Here is a 21,798-nt window from a genome sequence, read left to right as displayed (position 1 = left end):
AAAATAAAAAATAAAAAAATAAAATAAAAGAGATTAAAAAAAAGTAGTGAAAATAAAGATTGTGATATAACTACAAATTTTGGATGGACTGTATTTTATCACAGCTCAAGGAATTGGAGGCTAGTTGACTATAATATTTTTTGTTTGCTATTCATATTAGTAGTCACAAGCCATGCATGCCCGTGTCAATCAATAAATTTGATAGGAAACAAAATTGGACCAATTTGAGTAGCATGAATTTAATTAGCCAACTAAGTTTGTGACTTGGAATCTAATGCTATATACATGAGGCTTTTACTTCTCTTGTCTTAAATTTTATTAGATGTCAATCTTTTTTATTTTTTTATTATTTATCTTTCAAATTTCTTTTGAATTTATAAGTTTATTTTTAGATATTTTTATTAAAATATATATATATATATATATATATATATATATTGATAGTTTATCTCCAAAGATAAGTCAAGATAGGTTGGTATGAACTTGAGATGGAATGATATGGTGCCGAGGTAAAGAGATATGGATTGAGGTAGAGTAACATGGACTTATATTGACTTTTGGATTCCTTTTATATGGGTTGGGGTGGAATAACATGGGCTTATATTGACTTTTTCTTTTTCTTTTTCTTTTACATGGACTCTCTTTTCTTAGATATAATAAGCCAATCTTCTAAGGTTTTTTATATTATATTTAAAAAATAGTTTTTTTCTTTATAAGCTTTTTAGAAAGCTCTTATTTGCTTTAAGAAGAGTTAGTATGAAATCGTAGTATTTTTTGAATAAAAAAGAGACAATTGCCTTATTTTAACATGATTTGTAGCTTTATTTGCTCAAAAAGTAAACTATAGAGAATTTTAGAAAGTAAGATTTTGTGTATATATGTATGAATTGAATAGCTTTCTAAAGAGCCATCTTATGCTCAAATCTAATGAAGTATGGAGCTATGGCGCCAAGTTGAGTGAAGAAGGGTGTTAATTACCATATACTATCAAGAACTACTATATATAATAATTTTGGTTGCTCATAAGGTTTTGTACATAATTTTTTAGATGATAAGCTTTGATATGCATATACTAAAGATAAGTAGATTTTTAAAGAAATATCATATATTCTATTCTAAGATATTATAAAGTTGTGGTATTTACTTGAGTCAAGGATAGATTAGTTGCCATGAATTTCATAAGCAATAACTTTGAATGCTTATAGAATGTAATAAGTAATGTTTTAGAAAACAAGATTTGGTATATATAGAATATATAAAGATAATTTTTTAAAAACTTATTATATGTTCTATTTTGAAATAATATGAGGTAGTGGAATTTATTTGAATGAAAACAAGTATTTGACTATATCTAGTTGTAGCCATAAAATCTAGGTTTTTTTAAAGCAAACTCTCTCTTCATGACATTTATCCTACTAACAATCACCTCATAGTAATGATTTCTAATCAACAACAAAAGAAGAAGTTGTAGCAAAATGCCAAAGCGACCACTATAATTAATCTAAGATGTTGCAGCATTGATCCTATCCTTATTACCTACCAACTCCACTATTATGGACCTCCAATAAAATACAAGAAAACCAAGAAAAAACATACAATTGCTGATGCTTAGACAACCCGAATATTGAAGCTCTATCTATCATTGAAGAAAAAAAATAAAAATAAATAACCTCATAAAAAATTCTTAACACTAGTTGCTCCAATGGCAATGGAATCTTGTCATATTTGGATCGTAATCCTACTCAAGAACTGCCATTAGATACCTACTTGGTACTCGATACATACCCATCTCCATATTTGATATTATATTTTGACCGTCTTCCAAATCATATTTAAATTAAATTATATATTATACTCCATATCATATTTTGTATGCATTTGTCTCCATACTCCATATAGAATCTAATACCATATCTATTATGTATCTAGATCATATATAGATGTATCTAGGTCATGTAATATTAGAAGTTTGAAGGTTTTAGATTTCTTTTAAATACTCCTAAGATGCTACAAATAATGCTCCATTGATGCTCCCAAGATATCTTCTATATTGAGGGTTTCCAATAGATTTTCTACACTAAATTGTAATTTCTCTACTAACAATATTTTGCTTTCTTCTAATTTCCTTAGACTAATCTTTTCCTAACAATTGCATTGTTAACACTCTAAATGTCTTCTTTAGTTCTAAAACAACCAATGACTTAACTTGGTGTCTCACAAGATTCTATCCAAATACGTAAAAAATAAATGTAAAAAATTAAAAATTCAATTCAGTGTTAAAAGATCCACGGAAGAACAAAAAAAGCTCCGCTGTAATAGTGGGGTTGAATCCTTAAGTCAGAAAGACGAAATGCGATGACGAACCGAAGCAGTAGTCTGTATAGACGAACAGAATGTTTCATCCGTTTGAAGGCAACGAACAGAGCGTAGATCCCAGCTTCACATGGAGAGCGAGAGTTTCATCGAAAGCGGCGACGCAGAGTTACGCAAAACTGGAGGCAGAGCGGCGGAATTCATCGGGGCGTGCGATGCCTACGAGGCGAGGATTGAAATCCGCCCAGATCTGGCATGGGGGCGCGATTCTCCCGACTGGGTGAGAAGCAAAAGAATCTTTTGATGAGCAACGATGGACGCTGAGGGGGTGGATGTAGATCGGGGCAAAAGCAGTCTCAGCGTGTGAGTGTGTGTTGCCACAGCGAGTGTTCCATTCTTCCACTGCATGACTATTCCTGACCAAGAGAGTCCCTGCGAAGCGGCCGGCCCACTCTGCTCCTCCCTCCTTTGCTGACAGTACATTCGCAATACCCTCCAACACCAGCTTGCACAATCCTCGGGCCTTGAGGTCCCCGCATTTATGCCGCTGTCTGGTTGCCTTTAGTCCTCAAGTCCCCGTCCTTGACAGTCCCGATTCTTGGAAGAGCTGGCTGCCTGGCTGGTGGGTGACGAGCTTTGTTGGATACAATGGGGGATGCGGAGATGCAGGGGGCGCCTGTCGGGGAGTCGGCCGTGTTCGACAGATCCAAGGTGATGATGCTGCTCGGATCGCTCGTCGTGGCTGCCATTGTGGGTCACTTCGTTCTCGCGTGGAATCGGAAGCGACGCAACCTGCCCCCTGTGGTGGACTCTGCTGTTCCGTTTGTTGGGGGTTTGCTGAAGTTCATCAAGGGGCCTGTTCCTCTGCTCAAGGAGGAGTATGGGCGCCTCGGCCAGGTCTTCACTCTTCAGATGCTCACTAGAAACGTCACGTTTCTGATCGGGCCTGAGGTTTCGGCACATTTCTTTAAGGCTCAGGAAGCGGATTTGAGCCAGCGAGAGGTATGAGTGAGGAGGTTGGGCAATGTCGTGGGGTCTTACTTTGTTTTATTTTACTTTTTGTATTGCTTCTTAGTGGAGTTTGGATGGCCTGTTTGTGTCTCTGCAATCCGTACCACAGTGCCTTTGTCGCTTTTACCGTTGCCGCTTTTGAGTATTAATTAAAAGGGCGCGAGGGAAACTATGTGTGCCAGGCACGCATGGCTACATCTGTGGCATAGATCGTGGGCCAGGCGGGGTTACTAGGTCGGGGTTTTGCTTTGCAGCTTGAGAAACGTTTGTTTGTCATTCTGCATGTTCTGGGAGCATTTTATTTCTCCTTTGCAAAACCTTGCATGAGATGCTTTGAGATTAACCTTTGGGTTCTTCTGTTATCATGCATTTATGACAGGTGTATCAGTTCAATGTGCCCACATTCGGACCAGGCGTGGTCTTCGATGTCGATTACTCAATCCGCATGGAGCAGTTTCGTTTCTTCACAGAAGCCCTCACTGTCAAGCGATTAAGGAGCTACGTGGAAATGATGGTTGAAGAAGCTCATGTTCGTCTCTACCTCATAATCATGTTCCTGTTTTTATTTTTTCGTATATCATTTTACAAGCTTTCAGATCATCTTTTGGTTTGCTGGAGTAACTTTTAACCAATCAAGTAATAACATGTGTCCGAAATTTTCGGTTATTCAGTTGTTTTTCTCGAAGTGGGGAGAAGAAGGAGAAGTAGACTTGAAAGTAGAATTGGAGCAGCTGATCGTCAACACTGCCAGCCGTTGCCTACTCGGTCCGGAGATTCGCAACAGCCACCTTGAGAAAGTCACTTCGTTGTTCCATGACCTCGACAATGGGATGCTGCCCGTCAGTGTCTTGTTTCCATACCTTCCAATCCCTGCTCACAAGCGCCGCGATAGGTTGATGACCTGCCCATCTTTTCTTGTCAACTTGTATATATATATATATATATATATATGTATGTATGTATTTTGTGAAGGTTTGAAGAGGTGAGATTGTAAAGAAATTTGTGACTTTGTTTCAGGGCTCGTAAGGAACTCGCTGAGATCTTCTCCAAGGTCATTAAGGCACGAAAAGCTTCTGGAAAGAAAGAACCAGATATGTTGCAGGCTTTTATGGACTCGACGTACCGATCACTAAAACGGGGCACCACTGAAGAGGAATGTACAGGTTTGCTGATTGCGGCTCTCTTTGCTGGACAGCACACCAGCTCCATCACCTCCACCTGGACCGGGGCGTACTTGATGAAGTAAGAAATCGATCAGTGTTCCTCTCATTCAAGTCGTATTGTTGATCACAGCAAATTATTCTCTTAACTTGGTTTTAAGTATGAGATCAATTTTAGACCAAGTTATTAAGTTCCCCTAAGTCAGTTTCTTATTCTTCTTTCACAAGATTTCTGGGGGTATCAAGAAATTCTTACGGGGCGCTGTTCTTTTTCAGGTATAAACAGTTCATGCCTGCAGTTATTGAAGAACAGAAGGAGATTATGCGACGCCATGGTGACCACTTGGACTATGATGTGCTCAATGAAATGAGCTGTCTCCACCGAGCAATGAAAGAGGCTCTTCGTCTACACCCTCCTCTAATTCTTCTTCTCCGACAGAATCACACTGATTTCTCTGTCACAACTAGGGAGGGGAAATCTTACACTATTCCTAAAGGGCATATTGTAGGAACATCTCCAGCGTTTGCCAATCGTTTGCCCTACGTTTACAAGGACCCAGACACTTTCAACCCGGATAGGTTTGCACCTGGAAACGAGGAAGACGTCAAAGCTGGTCAATTTTCGTACATCGCTTTTGGTGGGGGTCGTCACGGATGTCTTGGGGAAACGTTTGCTTACATGCAGGTGAGTGTCCTTTCTTACCGGTAGTTAGGCTTTCCTTTTCTTGTTGAGAGGAGGGATTTGAATAATGTACCTAAAAACAATGGAAATATCTCCGTCATTACCGAGTAGAGTCCATCTGTACTAGCATATGCTGTGCAACACGATGCACCTTTCATCCTCTTCAAATTGTCTTGGAGTCAGTAAATTCATCCTCGTGGCGTTCCGTAGACTTGGGATCGTATATTTTAGAAAAGTGACATGTCTTAGATTTTATATTTCATGAGCTCTAATTTGTTGATTGCGTTCGCTAATTTGTGATTTATTTCCTTCGACTGCTCTCGACTTCTGATGAGCTTGTCACTGACTGATATGCAGGTTAAAACTGTGTGGAGTTACCTGCTTCAACATTTTGAGTTAGAGCTGACAGGTCCCAAGTTCCCTGAAGTTGACTGGAATGCTATGGTGGTGGGCATCAAAGGAGAAGTCATGGTGCGGTACAAACGTCGTCAACTGACATGTGATTGAGCTCTGGAGTTGTTTCGACAATGTCGGCTTCAATTGATTTGTAGGGGATAGTTGCCTTTTAACTCCAATTCACTTTAATGGCTTTGGTTCAGGCATCGTAATTCACTCCGTTGCTTAACGATGTAACGTGATTTAAAGCCCTTACAGCTAAACAATAGATTCAACAATAGTGCGAAATGACAGTGTAGAGAAGGAATCTAGACCAGACAGGAGGTTCCTCTCTGGAGAAAACCATTTATTTCATTCCGCAGTGGGTCTTGTTCCCTTCCTTGGATCCCAGCATGTCAAGTCCCGAAGATCTGTTTCGATGGCAGCGATGAGCCAAATTAGTTCTAATTGTGAATTATGCAGATGGACTTGCAAAAGATTCCTATAAAGGATTGTCATTACCCTCCCAATGCCTTAATACTTTTGTTCTCGCTTTGTGGGTATTTCTATGTCAGAATGACATTTGTTGCCATGCTTCATTACTACTGCACAGTAGCAGCTATAGTGCGTGTTAATTGTATGCTTGTCTAACGCTCATATTTTTCCGCCGTCGTCTATTTCTAGGCTCTAAGTCGAACATAGGAGCGAGACACTTTTGCAACTCTCTATGTGAGCCTTTGCCACCAATTGAAAGTGCATATTTGGATTGATATTGTGCAGCATTGCGGCAAAAATACGTATATGCCACCAACAGCTAGCTACGCCAGATATTTTCCAGCCAGTTAGAACGCTTATGTGATGGGTAAGGACATGAAGTTCCTAGTGCTTTTACAAGGTTGCATGTCAATTAGGGCACATCAACAAATTGTAATATTCAAACCAGAGGTAAGATGTGATAATTATTTTGCCTTTCAACATGTGTGTATATATATATATATATATATACATATTGCTCCAGGCACTGACAATGAGCTGTAGAGAATTTCCAACCTGTCACAACTGTCGACTGTGGCTTCAGCGTGCCACTGTTGCTTTCTATGTGCTGTTCCTAGAAGCTGGAATTGAATTAGGGAGTCCCCAGTCCGGTTCAACTGTCTTTCTTGTATCTGTGCTTTTGGCTAGAGAACTTGCGCGGCGTGGACAGATAAAAATATGCGCTGATGCATACATTACAACAAGTAACTTGCACTCTATAATGTATATGCTAACTGTTCTCATTGAAATGAATGCAACAATTGTGTACATTTCAGGGGTTTGAATAGACAGAATTCAATGTGATAAGGTTGGCACAGTTCGCAGGTCAGTGTCTGCTTGAAAGAAATATATATGTATGGAAAATATGCAATACATGTATGTAATATACATAAAATATCCTATGTCTTCGTAGTATAAACAAATCACATCAAACATATATGAAAAATACACGTGTAAGAACCTAGGTATGCAGAGCCAAAAAGCCGCGTCTTCACTTAGCAGGTTGGCAAGTCGCATCTCTTAAACAATCCCGACTTTCTGACAAAACTTCAACCGAGATTGCAAGGAATGTACCAACTAAACTCAAAATCTTAACACATGCTGGTGCTTCTACACTCCGCGTACGCTTTTTACTTGCAACACTAGATACCAACATATTTATTTTACAGGTAGTGATTACCAAACCGTTCCTTACAATTGATGCTACACCTTGATCTAAACCCTAGATATGACGGACCGAATAAAGTTTTATTCCCCACTAGAGACTTGATGATCCAAAGGCGATACCCATGTGTAGCTGCTCTAATTTTTAAGGAAAGAACAGCAGCCGGGTTAAAATTGAAAATCTCGGCAATGACATAACGTCACGCGGTGATTAATGATCTAATGATCTCTTGGTGGGTGGCGGAAAGCAGGGTGTATTAAGTTCACCACCTCTAGCGAGCTGATAATGCAGGGGCGAGGTTGCATATACTCGCAGAGGTAGGGATCAGAGGCTGCACTGGGAACTTCTCACAGGTGCAGATCTCGATCATGAAACCATCAGGATCATGGAAGAAGACCTGCTCAATCTGCACGCCGTTCTCATCAATGGTCGTGCGCGTGTATTTGATGCCGTGATCTTGCAATGCTTGCTCTACCCCAAGTATAGAGTCACTCTGTCCAACAACAGGGAATGCCGCTATTTGTAAGAAAAGAAGGCAATTCTCATTCACAACAATCAACAATGTTTTGAAGCATTCTGAGTTCGTAACAATCTCATCCACTGATCTACATACCTGGAAAGAGAGGTGATCATCTCGGCTGTTTATTTCTTTCTCCACCGGGGGAAGTGTGGCCAGTTCCTGGTTTTCGGCTTGAAGCAAATGAACGCTAATCCCGTAGTTATGAAGCCTGTTGTCACACATTCAGAGGTTGTCACTTGTCAGCAATGCGAACAATTCCGAGCGATGGATTGACTGACTTGTGCACAAGAAAAATTTAATAATAACGCTTAAGGGATTGATATATCAAGTTCAGACATCACAGAAATTAAATTTGAGCAACAATTCTACAACGTGTAGAGGCTGTACCATGCACCGTCGAATTTCAGGGCTCCCGGCCGGACGATGGGGATGAAGCCTAAAACCTTCTCGTAAAAATGCGTGGTGGCGTGCACGTTACGACATACACGAGAGACGTGATTCAGCGACTTAAGAGGCAGAGTGTGCTTCTCTTTCTGGATCGCCATGAACGTTTTCTTTGATGTCCCTCGGTGCAGTAACAGATCGCCGACGCAACCTCTTATGCCTTCAGCTCGACCAGCTACCAGTGCCCGGCCTCCTATGGAGTGTTTTCTATAGGTTGAAGGATTTTTGTGGACTCAATTCAATATGAGAGGCCTGTCTTCCGGTAAATATAAAAATGTTCTTTTTACAAGAATTGTACAGACTAAGAACAGCATGTACGAATTGGTTAGACCAGTGGAATTCTACAGTAGAACACCGACTAGCAACTGCTTCTTCACGATTATATCCTTAACCTGCAGAATTGTTGTACATATCAGAACACGCTTGAAAAATGTAACCATCCTTTTAACTTTCACACATTCTAGGCAGCCGACAGAAGTAGGCTGAACAAGCGGGCCCAGCAAAGGTTTAAGGTGACATTTGTTCAGGAATAGTCACAGTTAGTTTGCGCAGTAAAATATTATTATTTACTGTAACGGAAAGGCAGCCACCGTCATGGGTACACGCTTCCGCTGACAAGCTATTGATATCATCGTTACAGTCGTGCATGCTTGCTGGAAAGTTGAAATGACGTAAACATACACAACAGTATGTCTCAGCAAGCACTCGAACAGGCTAGAATCCGATTCGGCAGACTAGTCATTATGGATCACGTGTATGCTACTTTCGACGAAGAACGTCCTTTGACTCAACGAAATCTAGATTAAGTACATGCATCGTGTGTAGTCACACTAGCTGGTCGCTGGACACAGAATCTGTGAACAAAACTGGACTTTACGGAAAACGATCTGTTAACAAGTACACCCTTCTGAGCAGGGGAAATTCAAGTTTGAGAAAACTTAGCCCCACCCTGCTAAGCGAACGAGATCCATGGTGTATCTTGCTCAACAATCAGAAGAAAGGTCCGGGTCTTTCGCCAGTAGGAGAGCAATCCTCCGACTCGGCAAGGCGTGTCCCCGCAGCCATCTCAAGTGCATCACTACATTCACAAATCTTAACCAAATTTCAAAGCTAAGCCGCACTGCAGGACAAACACAACTAGCCCGTTCTGGAGGACTAGAAGAGGCTGAACCCTCCTACTGGCGAAAGACTCAGATCCCAACTAAAACCCAACACTAACAGGGCAAGAGACACGCTACTAGAAAAAGAAACAAAAAACAAAATCCTACTACACGCAGCACACATTACCCGAATTCCCCATAATCTCCGCCCGCGTGCAAAATGCACTAGCCCAAACCAGTCCACGACCACAACCTCCGACATTCACCTCAACAGCAAATGACCTCAACATTAAACACACGACATTGCCTAAATTCCGCGGCGCTTCAATCTCGAGGCGTTCAAAAAGTAACCATCTTTCAGGATACGATCAGAAACCAGAACAGAAACACCAGCTGCGAAACAAGCACACATACAACAAAGACAACACATATATGTGCCAAGCGCAAACACCAGCCCACATTGGCACGGGACAAGGTGCACTTACGAATGGGATCCGGCAGGAAAGCTAGCAACGGGAGTTTCGCCTCGTATGTGCAGCGCCTCCAGCGAAGAGAGCGAGAGAATAGGAAGGGAAGCGAGGGAGAGAGAGCTGGGACAGATTCTTTCGACTACGGATTGCGCCGCGCGGGGTTGATTTATGCAACTCGGGTGCATCCTACGATTGCCAGCATCGGGGCTGAAAATTCTCGCGCGGATGGCATCTTCATGTGCCCCTCCTCCTCGCGCAGACGTGTGTGTTTGTGTGAGCGAGTGTGTGTGGATGTGTGGGAGCGGGATTCTACCCTACCCATCCAGCCGCCCCAGTAAATCTCACCACCGTCTTACGGCGCTTGTCTTCTTCGGCGTTGTATTTGCCTGCTGGGTTGTGTTTTTTTATCCGTCTATTTGTCAGTGTGTCAGTCTGTCTTTCTGGCTCTGTATCAATCCTTCCTGATGCTGCCTGTCTAACTTTCTTCCTTTCTGGTTTTTGTGTTATTGAATTTTTGTGTTCTGTGCGTTCTTTCTCTCGTGGGCTACGTTTTCTCCTGTTGCGGCATTTGTCGTGCCATCACTCTCATACCGCATTCCTAAACTCCATGTGGCATTATAGGCTGAGCATATTTCCGGTGAATGTTTTATTGGAATTATTGCATTGCTTGGACCGATCCTTCTTTTCTGGACAGAAACAAACCTCCAAACCTGGGTTAGTATGGGTTCAACATTTGTATTATTACCATCATTCTTATTCTTATAATTATTTCTCATGTTAGCAGTAATACGTGTTTTGTGTAGACATACTCATTAATAACGTCACTCCGATATGTTGGAAATTGACATGAATAGAGGTAAATAACTAAACAACGATTTCTAGCATAGTGCTACGAGCCAATTTCTCCAACACGCTAAATCCTGGTTACATACTTTGGTGTGAAATATCACTCAATAACATATTCCCCTATAACAACATCAGAGTTTCATGACTGATTATTTACAAATCAGCAACTCAATCAATTTATATATTTTTAAAAATTACACTGTACAAGCGTGAGAAACATACATATATATATATATATATATATATATTGATAACACTTGTCACAAAAAGTAAAAATAGGTGGGTAAGTACATGTCACAACATTTTTATTTGGTTTCCAAAATGTGTTGCAGGATTCAATGAATACTTGTCTAAATATGGAAACCCACACACACACACATGAGGTGCATGCTGAGAAAAGATCCAATCACAAAAAACACCTCCATTATATATGTATATATATAAATCTATATAAATACACACATATATTCACTTGTAGCTTTTCACCTTCCAATCATGAACATCACAGAAGGGCAAAAGAAAAACACATAGTAATTTTTATATACCTCACAACTCCCCTCAGCTATATACGGATGAATGTTCGGATCTCAAAGTCAACATCGTTCATCCACTACATTGTGAATTGCAATTCGGGTATTTCTTAAATGCACCCACAGTCATTTTTTCTGTTTTTTTTTTCCTTTGTCCAGCTCATCCTTTGTATTAGATAAGTTTGGGTGGTACGACCCATATTCCATCCAATCTTTTGGTGTGAACAAGTATGAGACTTACACCAGAGCTGGAGCAGAATCTTGTGGATGCAAGCTTAGCTAAACTGCTGAAATCGTGGATGAATGAAAAGGTACAAATGGATGAATGTATATATCGGATGGACGGAGAGAACCGGAGACTGGTGCTGTAAAAACAAAATTAAAAATCATTAAAAAATCATTAATAAAGGGTGATGCCCCTGCATGGTTGAGGATTATCAATTATGGACGGCGCACATGGAACGGTGTGGACTTGATGGGTGTTGATAGATTGATGGGGGACACAAATGTGTGTTGTGCCTCATTTAGGGTTCGGTGGTATGATTGGCACAAGCATCACGTGAGTGTGAACACATATATCATAATAACTAAACAAACAAAAACCAAAAGAGGGCCACAATAGCCCCCTTCTCCTTCCCCACTCTTCTTTCCCTCTTTCTCCTTTTTAACACGGGTATTAACCTGTGTGGGTTGATACCCGGTTAATACATTGGAGAAGTGAAAGAAAGGGGGCTTCAACACTCAGGAATTGAAGACTCGGGGATCTGGATGAGATCACCGCCCAAATGCCATTAATCTGAGTATGATTAAATAATGTATTGGAACTTGCCAACGAGGCACGTGGACAGCATGGCAGACCACGTGGCACTTGTCTGTAACCTATGCTTAGTTGGAGCTCATCTGAAAGGAGGCAATTTTAATGCATGACACTGAATTCCCCCCTCCTCACCCATGGAACAACAGCCTGGTGCCTGTCTCCACAACCCTTCTAATTTTATGCTTTGAAATTTGCATGTTTATATATATATATATATATATATATATATTTACAGTAGATTGGTTGACATTGCTACTCAATATCTTGTTTTAAGGTCAAGTCCTTTACTGAGTATTTGTTTCATCAGATTAAGAAATAACTTTAAATAGTTTTTCTTCATACAAGTCCATCAAATACAAGAGCTCCATTGATGACCAGAATACCTATGTTGTTAATTTTAGCAATTAATCCCTTTTTTCCTGCTTTAATTTATGTGTTTCCTTTCTTCCGAGTTTTACAACTGCAAAATGGAACAAGGAACAAAGCCATTGTATATTGTAATGTGGCAGATGGCATGGATCTTTTTTGGGCCTAGTCTAAAGGTCAAACCATGAGGTTGACCAAAACACTTGTATGGATTGATGAGGGATGTTAAAAAGAGACAAGCTCCTTGTGTTTGTAGACCCACACATTCAAAGTCATCCCCCACAAATGACATACCTTGCGTGTAGAAGAACAGAAGTTTCTTCACAATGGATGTCTGTATTTCATTGAACAATAACAAATGCACTATTAAATTTACAGGTAACTTGGAAAGAGCCTCCCATGTCATCAAGTTACTGTTTGTGCTTTTTTCTTCAAATTTTGAGATTAAATTATGAAATTATTTTTGACTAGTTTCTTGTTGAATATAAACATGATTTATTTTGTGGGGAAAAAAGTATTAAAAAATATAATGTAAAGCAAACACTACCTACAATTACCTTTGCTGATCATTACACAACTTGTTCAAGCTCACAATTTCTTAACAATGCTTTGTGTTTAGCAATGTTCATTATGAAACACATTACATGAGAGAGGTGGGTAGATTATTCCAACTACATCAAGTGAAAAACAGCTCACACCCTGAAACATATCTCAAAGTACAATAACTGATAACTTTATGGCTTATGTAGTACCAAGGGAACTCCACATATTTATATGTAACTTGTCAGTTACTCATATATGAGAAGATGTTGCCAAAACACTTACCAATCCTAAGATTTGTCATGAACCCACAGAGGTCCTGTGTCATTGGAGAAGCCACGTCACCCTTTCCATGTCAAATGTTTTGGCATTACCCATGTGTTATTGTGTATAGCCTTACATTTCATCTCATCCAGTGATAGCATCATTGACATGGATATATCAACAACGTACAGGTTAAATGGAAATGCCAATTTTGGCTCTTGAGAAAAGTTCCATCACAGGGGCAATGCTACCAATAGACATATCTGTCTTTTCAGAAGATGTTGGGTCTTGAGTGGTGATGCACGGCAGGATGGAAGGATTGTGTTTTCTTCTTTTACTTTCTATTTATTGATATTTGATTGAGGCAGTGTTAGTGGGTTGAAACGTGAGGCATTGAGACTCAATGAGAACCTTGCCACCCAAAGGGGACTGAAAGAAAGAGGGAGGTTTGTGTGAGCATCCATGGGAACTTGAGGGGAACCCTATGAGAATCTGATGCAATGGACCATTCATTTCATTCTGACAGGTGGACAAAAAATGCACTTGCCATTTGGTGGGTGCCAGCAAGGATCTGGCCAATTGATAGAAATTGGGTGCCAACTCAAGCTAACACCTGTTGCATGTGGAAGAAATACTGCCTTCAAGTGGATTTCCCCTTTCTTCTCCAGAATTCTTGCTCTATGGACCCCAATTCCTCCACATAGGTTTCCCTCATTTGAACCCCAATGATATAAATACATCAATTGGAGAAAACATGAGGTACATGACCCATTTTTGACTACCCCCCATTTTTGCCACAGAGGGTGGTCTATTTTCCAATCAACTTGACATGAATCACTAATCAATTCTAACACCTTGTGGTGGCACATTACTCATATGCACTTTTTTTGCCACAACTCCATGGCACCATTGTGTAATTTCATACCAACTCGGAAAAAATCGGCTGGAATCAGTAATTCTTGATAGTGTAACCAAGCATTGGTCAGAATTAGGTTAACCTATGTGACAAGTTAATTTTGAACATAATCTTTAGCTAAAACAATTTTTAGAACTTTTTTTTTTGGGGCAAAACGATGTGAAAAAACCTGGAATCCTCCTAAATTCTATTTTTCATATGCAGGGAATTGTTTTTTTAATTTATCATACCCATATTGCAGATATGCTAAAATGCGCAAGTGGTTGGAAATGGGTCATCTACCTTACCATGTGTATGTGAGCTAGTTGTTCACAATTCTTTTGGAATAGGAATCAAGCTCAAGGCTTGTAATATTTTCATCAATCTTGGCATGTGTGATGGAAGAAAAAGGGGACTCTGTTTTGGGATTTGCTTGAATTGTCCGTGTTGTATTTGTGAGATGTATTTGCTTCCTTTTTGTTAGCTTTGGAACACACTCCAATGAACTTTTCTATCTGGCTTTGATCAGTTCCCACTACACACTTAATTCCAGATGCGGAAATGGGGTAGTTAGTTGCACTGCTGACCTGGCAGTGCCTCTAATTTTACTGCAAAGTTAAGTGTTTCCAGGTGGGTCTTGTGAAGGGATGAAGGTGCCACCTAAGCTTTGGAGCTTGTCCACGTCATGTTATCCATGAGGACAGAGCTTGCATGGCTGCTGCTGACTCGGCGTACAAGAGATGGCTGCACTCGATGGATGAATTACTTTTGGCCATGACCTAACATAGTATTTTGCTGTAAATTTACCAAGATATCCGAGACTTTACTTGCCTTTTCAGCTTTTGAAAGTCGCCTTTTCCTTCATTTATAGTATTATATTAAGATCTTTCTAGAGAATTATCTCTGGTGTCAACTTCGGGTAAATCGTTGAACTGTACACTTTCATTCGATACTCAGTAATATTCAAGGTGAAAAGTTGAATCAGGAATGCTGAGTGGATGTTGATACACAAACAGAAACTTTAATTTTTGGATGTTTGGGTGCCACTTAATTTGCATGTGTTATTTCTAATTATAGCATCCGTAATATTAATATGTTCATAGGAAATAGTAACCTGATGCGATATTATTATTATTTTTAATAATTTCGAAATGTTATGGTGACTAATTTGTTTATCGAATATGGAAAAGTTTGAAATCTTAATCCACCACATGTGTGTGAATTTTGATGTTCACCTTCAACACCCTGTCAGAGCCACACTTATTTTCTGCTATGTGATGAATGTATATTTTTATCTCTTAGGGATTATTCAACTTCAATTTGAAGTGATTTTGCAAGGCAACAAATTATACTGACATTACCATTTTATATCATGGGTATTAACTGAAATTCAATCTTTGGAGTCTATCTCTATTCTATGTATTTGTTCAAGTTGTTTATTTATTCTTACATGAGTGGATGAGCAAATTTAATGTATGCATTGTTTGGGTCACCATAGGTCAAAGAAAATATGTGCAATAAAACACATTTTTTAGGAGAAAAACAAGGTTATCGCAAACACACTCTAGAATCTTCACCCGCCTTAAATTTTAACTCCTTGCACCTCTCTTCTTTGGATTACAAATAATCTGCCTCTTACCAAAGGTGAATGCTTTGAAAACCCCAGTCATCAACTGTAACGTAGAAGAAGCGAACAGGAATAAATGAGTTCGGGAGTTCTTCCTCCATAAGCCTGAAGTTCACAGGTTTGATGGAGCCAGTTAGAATACTACCAAAAGTAGAAATCTCTGGAACATTCACAGATGCAGAGCTGGCATTGAACACCAGCCAAGTCATTGGAGTTCACAATTTGTTTACACATACTGAAGCGCCACATCGAATGGGTCCAGGGATTTCTGTCAGATTCAGCACAAATGAAAAGCTGACTAGCAGACTAAGAAGACGACAAGCCTCAAAGACCAGAATCCTCATTTGGAATCCCACCAACTGTGTCCTCATTCTACATTAAGGCATTACAAGACTTTGGCATTGGTCCTCATTGGCCACTTGTAAACTCTTAATTCCTAAAAATATAGTTCCTCATCTTTCGGTGGCTTACAATGTCAATAAAAAAGGGAGCTTGTTTTAGACGAACCTGCTCTAAGTTAAGTTATTTCTATTTTCTAAAAAAGCCCGTAGTTTTTCAACCTCATAAAATACTTGGAATGTGCATTCAAATTTTACTTTTTTTAGCATCAATTGTCTGGAAAAGGAAAGCACATGCATTTTGCAAATTTATCACCAGAATTGAATTTTTCTACATGAGGGGATGGAGTAGAGATGTTGGAGAAAGGAAGAACTCTGGCCCTTTGCGGAGATACTCACAAAGCTTTGACTGTTCTAGGACAATCAAGTTTTGAAGCATGTGTGAACAACTTTCCAAATTGCTTCTACAATGCTATCTTAACTTTGTCAAAATCACTCTGAGCATCTCAACTTTGTCTTCTTTCAGACGGTCTACAAACTGAAAGAATTTTGAGAAGCTGATGAAAAGGGTGACCAATGAGTGGCCCAGGAGAATCAATATGTTGATGGAAGTCTTGCAACACATGAACAGCAAGGAATCATTCTTCTTTGCATATAACAAGGATTTTTTTTTCATGCCCCAGAGCCTGATGAGTAGGTTGAGAGTATGGAGAGGTTGTTCGTATTGAGCACTACACTACCTAATAACCTGCATACTCACTCTTATTTTGATAGTTTCTGCTGGAAACCAATACTGATGCTCACAAGAAAAGATGGATATTTGAACTAAAAAGATGATATACTCACCTCAACAGATAGTACTGGTATTGTAGCAATTTTAGGGTTATTGCGTCTTTGATTGTTGTTACCTACACCTCAAAGATCAACAGAGAAAGAGATCATACCATTCAGAGGACAGTAAGAAAGGTTGAAGTTTACAAAAGTTACAGAAAATTAGGTCAAGACCAATTATTCTTTTAAAAAATATGCACAAGCTAATGGAATGGGCATAATGCATCAGATTGTCATTATCAACCTTATGATGATGTTGAGCCAATGGAGTTGCAGCCTTGGCATCTCTGTCATTGATGGTTGGTCAGATGGGTACAGACAAGATGTTATCTAACATTTGAGGAGGTAGTAGACACACCAACTTCTGGCTTGTTGGAGTCTTTAATGACCGACTTGACGTGCTGGAATATCCATTGGACCCTGGTACTGACACTTCTGCTTTCCTGTTTGGGTTTTTGGACCAGCTTAGCCTCTTTGTTTACGAATTAGCTCATCTTGCTATTATCCCATACAGAGATATAATCAGGGTGGTAGTTTATATTTGTACCTCCCTAAAGCACCACTACATTCTTACTTCTTTATTTATTTATTTCTCTCAACCTTACTGTCAAAGAGAACAAATGTTGAACTCAAATGGTATAGGGTTGTGATTTGAAACCCCTTTTACAGAGGAAGCAAGGAAAAGCTGTTTGCTAATCAATCTCTTGGAGGACTCACCTTTAATGAGATTTGATGTGGACTGGCATCTGTAGCTGAATGTTAAGCTTCTTCATATACTGTATGTTTGTGCAAAGCTTCTTTCTATCTTAGTACTCATTTTGAGTACTGTGATAGAGGCTAAATGTCTCACCTCCAATACAGATATGGCCCATATTCCGAGTAGTTTCCTTTTGAGTTTACCCTCCAAATCTCAGTACCATTGGCGCATACTAACATTAGGTTTAACAAATTCTCTAAACTTGTTCAAAACTAAAGACTGAAGAATATTGACGACTCGAGAAAGAGCACACAGATCCGCATACTAAGGCACATATTGCAGCGAGTGCTGAAAGCTAGAAGTTGCGACGCCCTTACTAATCCGCCTTCTTACAGTAATTGCAGCGCCGTCTATTTATCCGTTTTATTCCAGCGACAACATCACATGCTGTAGCTTGTCGCACATGAATGCAAGATAATCTGCAGTTTTGCAATTCGAGTTTTCCACTAGCAGCAGAATGAGCGTAATAAAAAAAAAAATTCTGAAGAATCTAATAGTTGGGTTATAGCGCCTCTAAACAGAGAATAACAAGAACCTTGATAACCCTAATCACTAATCACAAATCACAGCTGCTAAAGTGCTAAATAAATATCTATCTATCTATCTATATATATATTCATGAACAAGCAATAAACAAAGTTCATTGGAAAATCTGGCATTTACACAGGGGTTTGGCGTAGACCTGAAATTGATCAAGACTGCTCTCCAAGCCATAGCCTTGCGGTCTCCCTGCAACTGCTGCCATAGTTATCAGTAGTAAACACTTCGCCCACCAGCAACTTCATCAAGACAATTGAGGAATTTGTCTCAGGGATTCATGTTCTTGACGATGGCGCAACTAAAGATGCAGGAGTCTGTTGAGCATGTCGCACTGTATCTTGCCCCTCGGAGGTCTCCTTCGGCAACGCCACTTGTACACGAATATGCCTGCCAGTAGTGACTAGTGTTCATCCATGTGCAGGTTCAACTTTACATGGGTTTCGACTTAGCGTCGTCTTGGAGATGGAAACCATCCAGTTGCTTGTTCGTATTTCATCATTCCAGCGATCAGAAATGGTTCTTGCAGCTAACAGTTGCCGCATTAGATTCTGCATCTGAGTTGTTTGTGCATGAGGGTGTGTGAAGACTGTGCTGTTTGTAGTTTTTGAGAAAAGTAGTAAACGAAGGAGGTTTAGAGGGAAGAGGATAAGATTAGTTTGTGTTGCAATCATGAAGGTGGTGCCTGTGCCGTGCTTGGAGGACAACTATGCCTACTTGTATGTCTTTTTTCACTTTGATTTTCTCCTCTTTGCTTGTCTGTGTTGAAGTATTGTATTTGAGTTTTTTTTTTTTTTTTTTTTTTTTTTTTTTGGATGGGAATACCTAAATGAACCCGATTCTTTTGATTTTTAGAAATTTCCGGATATGTGTTCTCATGCGTTAGCACTTGGGGAGTGGGGTTGTTAGGAACAGAACTTCGTTGGATTCTTTGAGTTGGGGTGTGAGGGTAGCTAGTGCCGCGAAGCGAAAAAAAGAGATACGTTGCCGTTTTTGAAGCGACAGAAAATCATTCTGGGCATATGCTTTTGATGTTTGTACTGAAGGCCGAGGCTGCGAGATTGTTGCTTGCAATAATTCGCTCTTTTTACGATTCCTAACACAATTCTTTGAGGTACTAGTCGATTAGGGCATATAGAGGCGACGTTCTGATACACTGGTTCGGAAATGTATCTTCTTTAACTGATTTGCAGCCTGACACACAAGAATGTCCGATGAGTTGGCATCTTTACTTGAGAATAGGACACGTAATTTCTCAAGAACATCGTCACGAACTTATTCCCACGTTTGACGATCATGGTGGGTTTGGTTTCTGCAATGGTTGCAGAGTGTTTGACGAAGAAACCGGTGATGCAGCGGTTGTTGACCCAGTATGGCCTGACCAAGTATTGCAGGCAGCTCAAATAAATGGCGCCAAGGTTAAGATGGTTCTCACCACTCACCATCACTGGTAATCCTCTCTTTGTAATCTTCTCATTTATAATAAAAGACTTGTAGGTCACAGTCGAATTGTTGATGAAGTTGGCGAGTGTGTGGGAATTGAATGCTATCATAAGGGTGACGATATACCTCTTTATGATTATGATTATTATTGTTATTATTACTCAGTGACTCCCGTCGCAAGATTTGGATATTGGGGTGCTGATGGACTTTGAGGGGTTCACTTCATGTGAAGGGATCACGCTGGTGGCAACAACGGCATGAAGAAGCTTCTCAAGGATGTGCCGATATATGGTGGCGTGAAGGACAAAGTAGAGGGTTGTTCACACCCTGTGCAACATGGTGACGAGTTTTCTATCAGTCCCACTGTTCGTGTCAAATGCCTCGAAACTCCATGGTAGGTTGGGTCATATGAATCTTTCTGCACTTACAATCTGCATCAGTTTTGGGCACAAAACCCTTGAGTTACCGATATGTTTTTGACTCTTGTTTCTAATGCGCGTTTTCATTTGTTGGCTATGTGGGCTGGTTGCAGCCATACGAAAGGGCATATAAGCTACTTCATCACAAGCACACTGCCCAATGATAAATCCGCCGTGTTCACTGGCGATACTTTGGTGCGATTTCCACCATCTTCTTGAGCCAGGTTCAGTCGTTGGTTTCATGTGGATCATCGTGTTGTCACGCGTTTTTGAGCATTATTTGTATTGCAGAGCTTGCTTTAATTTGGTTTGAGTAGATGTTCTAGACCTGAGATTGGATTAGCCAACAATTCAAACTTCCTACACTCAAGGTTATAACTGTTGAAGAACACTGCGAAGGAAATCTGATGGCTTTTCTTCTGCTGTTATGGCCAGTTTATTGGCGGTTGTGGCAGGTTTTTCGAGGGAACCCCTGATCAAATGTACCAGTCATTGTGCAAAACCCTCGCGTCACTTCCTCTTGAAACTCAAGTCTATTGTGGTCACGAGGTGTGAACTTGAAACCCTCTTTCAAATTAGTCTGATTAACGGTCGAATTGCCTTGCGCTTGTACTGGAGTGGGGATTGGATAGACTTGTTCAATTATGATGCAATTTACATCAGCGTGTTACGTTTGGAGACTCTTTGGCGCTATCAGCTCAGGATGTAAGATCCATCCCCAAACCTTCTATTTTATTTCTCCAGCAAGGAATTTGATTATTGTCGTTGATTATCTACTGCAGTATACTCAGAAGAATTTGGAATTTGCTTTGACACTCGAGCCTAAGAACGAGGCATTACTCAGGAAGATGGAATGGGTGCTGCGTCAGCGGAAACAGAAACTTGCTACTGTGCCATCTACCATTGGGGATGAACTTGAATTTAATCCTTTCATGCGAGTGGATCAGAAATCTCTTCAGGTTCGCTCTCTGACCTAATGTCTGAATTTGCATGTCCATTCTCACTGATTATTTCACTCCTTAAAAGCAGAAGATAAAGAACATCTTATGAGAGGAATCTTTTGACCAATATCAATTATCGAAGTGAAATTGTAATAATTGCTTCCATGTGGAGTCTGAGTGCTGAACAGTAATGTGTGTTGTGAAAAACAGCTAGCAACTGGTCGGGAATCGCCTCTTGAAGTCATGGCAGAAGTGAGGCGCATGAAAGACAACTACAAGGGCCGCTAGTACTCGTGTACTATCACATGTGTGATAAGTAGTGTGTGACTTCATTTCTGAGAGGTTCCATCTTGTGAGGTAGCATAACCTTTACTTCCTTATGCTGTTGATATTTGAAGACTGGAGAATGTTATTGGGGCCATTGACATTGCTGGTGGCGTCCATGGCTTGTCCGCAGTTACCAATGTTAAGAAGTAAGTGTTTCTAAACAAGTTGCCAACTGCTCTGAGAGAACAATTGTATATGTCTCTATTTTGTAAGAAGACGAGGAGGTAAAGTGCTTTCAGATACGGCGAAATTTCGCCGTATCTACCATTCTCACTGATTATTTCACTCCTTAAAGTTACGAAAACTTGGATCAATATCCCACTGGTGGATGAGTCGTAACCCACGACAATCAGTGTTTCATTGTTTTCTTTTGGTGTCAGTTTCGTGACTGGTACTGCAGTGCCTTTTTTGGGTACAGGAGTTTGACGTTATAGAGAGTGAAAAACGTACCTTCGTTGTGAATTCGGAAGGAAACGTGGGGTCAGATTCACGGACAAATGAATTCTGATCTTTGTCACTAGTCCTGGTCTCTTTTCAACATGTCGA

The 21,798-nt window shown here is 40.1% G+C and overlaps 3 protein-coding genes and 1 long non-coding RNA gene across 7 annotated transcripts; 2 read left to right on the top strand and 2 right to left on the bottom strand.

The window, feature by feature from the left end:
- Positions 1-2,521: 2,521 nt before the first annotated feature.
- On the top strand, positions 2,522-6,071 carry LOC112285583 (obtusifoliol 14-alpha demethylase). Its single transcript, XM_024526523.2, has 6 exons — positions 2,522-3,315; positions 3,704-3,853; positions 3,996-4,216; positions 4,342-4,566; positions 4,761-5,169; positions 5,524-6,071. Exons 1-6 carry the CDS (start codon positions 2,962-2,964, stop codon positions 5,671-5,673), a joined length of 1,509 nt encoding a protein of 502 aa, XP_024382291.1. The 5' UTR covers positions 2,522-2,961; the 3' UTR covers positions 5,674-6,071.
- Positions 6,072-6,909: 838 nt separating this feature from the next.
- Positions 6,910-9,903, bottom strand: LOC112285584 (glyoxylase I 4). Its single transcript, XM_024526524.3, has 4 exons — positions 9,790-9,903; positions 8,148-8,596; positions 7,854-7,968; positions 6,910-7,733 (listed from the first exon to the last, which is right to left on the bottom strand). Exons 2-4 carry the CDS (start codon positions 8,303-8,305, stop codon positions 7,512-7,514), a joined length of 495 nt encoding a protein of 164 aa, XP_024382292.1. The 5' UTR covers positions 8,306-8,596; positions 9,790-9,903; the 3' UTR covers positions 6,910-7,511.
- A 6,325-nt stretch (positions 9,904-16,228) lies between these two features.
- LOC112285680 (uncharacterized) lies at positions 16,229-18,407 on the bottom strand. 2 transcript variants are annotated; one of them, XR_016504479.1, is made up of 4 exons: positions 18,268-18,407; positions 17,546-18,004; positions 17,073-17,271; positions 16,559-16,911 (listed from the first exon to the last, which is right to left on the bottom strand). It is a non-coding gene; the product is annotated as an uncharacterized LOC112285680 (long non-coding RNA). The 2 variants fall into 2 exon arrangements; XR_002970782.3 differs by lacking the exon at positions 18,268-18,407 and having other exon boundaries at positions 16,229-16,905; positions 17,546-17,685.
- LOC112285679 (hydroxyacylglutathione hydrolase cytoplasmic) lies at positions 16,966-21,537 on the top strand. Of its 3 annotated transcripts, none has more exons than XM_024526664.3 (7): positions 16,966-18,476; positions 19,450-19,572; positions 19,798-19,959; positions 20,098-20,179; positions 20,420-20,533; positions 20,767-20,943; positions 21,136-21,537. In XM_024526664.3, exons 1-7 carry the CDS (start codon positions 18,403-18,405, stop codon positions 21,211-21,213), a joined length of 810 nt encoding a protein of 269 aa, XP_024382432.1. In that variant the 5' UTR covers positions 16,966-18,402; the 3' UTR covers positions 21,214-21,537. The 3 variants fall into 3 exon arrangements, with proteins under 3 accessions (XP_024382432.1, XP_024382433.1, XP_024382434.1); XM_024526665.3 differs by lacking the exon at positions 16,966-18,476 and adding an exon at positions 18,660-18,841; XM_024526666.2 differs by lacking the exon at positions 16,966-18,476 and adding an exon at positions 19,095-19,236.
- Positions 21,538-21,798: the final 261 nt, after the last annotated feature.

This window comes from Physcomitrium patens, chromosome 8 (assembly GCF_059467195.1).
Source record: "Physcomitrium patens ecotype Gransden chromosome 8, ASM5946719v1, whole genome shotgun sequence".
Classification (NCBI taxonomy): domain Eukaryota; kingdom Viridiplantae; phylum Streptophyta; class Bryopsida; order Funariales; family Funariaceae; genus Physcomitrium; species Physcomitrium patens.
The sequence above is the reverse complement of the archived record's forward strand: the minus strand, read 5'-3'. Positions and strand labels throughout refer to the sequence as shown.

Coding starts and splice junctions, on each gene's coding strand:
- LOC112285583 (XM_024526523.2), top strand. CDS start 2,962: ATGGGGGATGCGGAGATGCAGGGGGCGCCTGTCGGGGAGTCGGCCGTG. Junction 3,854..3,995: donor TGATGGTTGAAGAAGCTCAT/GTTCGTCTCTAC, acceptor TCGGTTATTCAG/TTGTTTTTCTCGAAGTGGGG. Junction 4,217..4,341: donor GCTCACAAGCGCCGCGATAG/GTTGATGACCTG, acceptor ACTTTGTTTCAG/GGCTCGTAAGGAACTCGCTG.
- LOC112285584 (XM_024526524.3), bottom strand. CDS start 8,305: ATGGCGATCCAGAAAGAGAAGCACACTCTGCCTCTTAAGTCGCTGAAT. Junction 7,969..8,147: donor CTGAAATTCGACGGTGCATG/GTACAGCCTCTA, acceptor GTGTGACAACAG/GCTTCATAACTACGGGATTA. Junction 7,734..7,853: donor ATGATCACCTCTCTTTCCAG/GTATGTAGATCA, acceptor GTTGTTGGACAG/AGTGACTCTATACTTGGGGT.
- LOC112285679 (XM_024526664.3), top strand. CDS start 18,403: ATGTTCTTGACGATGGCGCAACTAAAGATGCAGGAGTCTGTTGAGCAT. Junction 20,534..20,766: donor AAGTCTATTGTGGTCACGAG/GTGTGAACTTGA, acceptor TATCTACTGCAG/TATACTCAGAAGAATTTGGA. Junction 20,944..21,135: donor TGGATCAGAAATCTCTTCAG/GTTCGCTCTCTG, acceptor TGTGAAAAACAG/CTAGCAACTGGTCGGGAATC.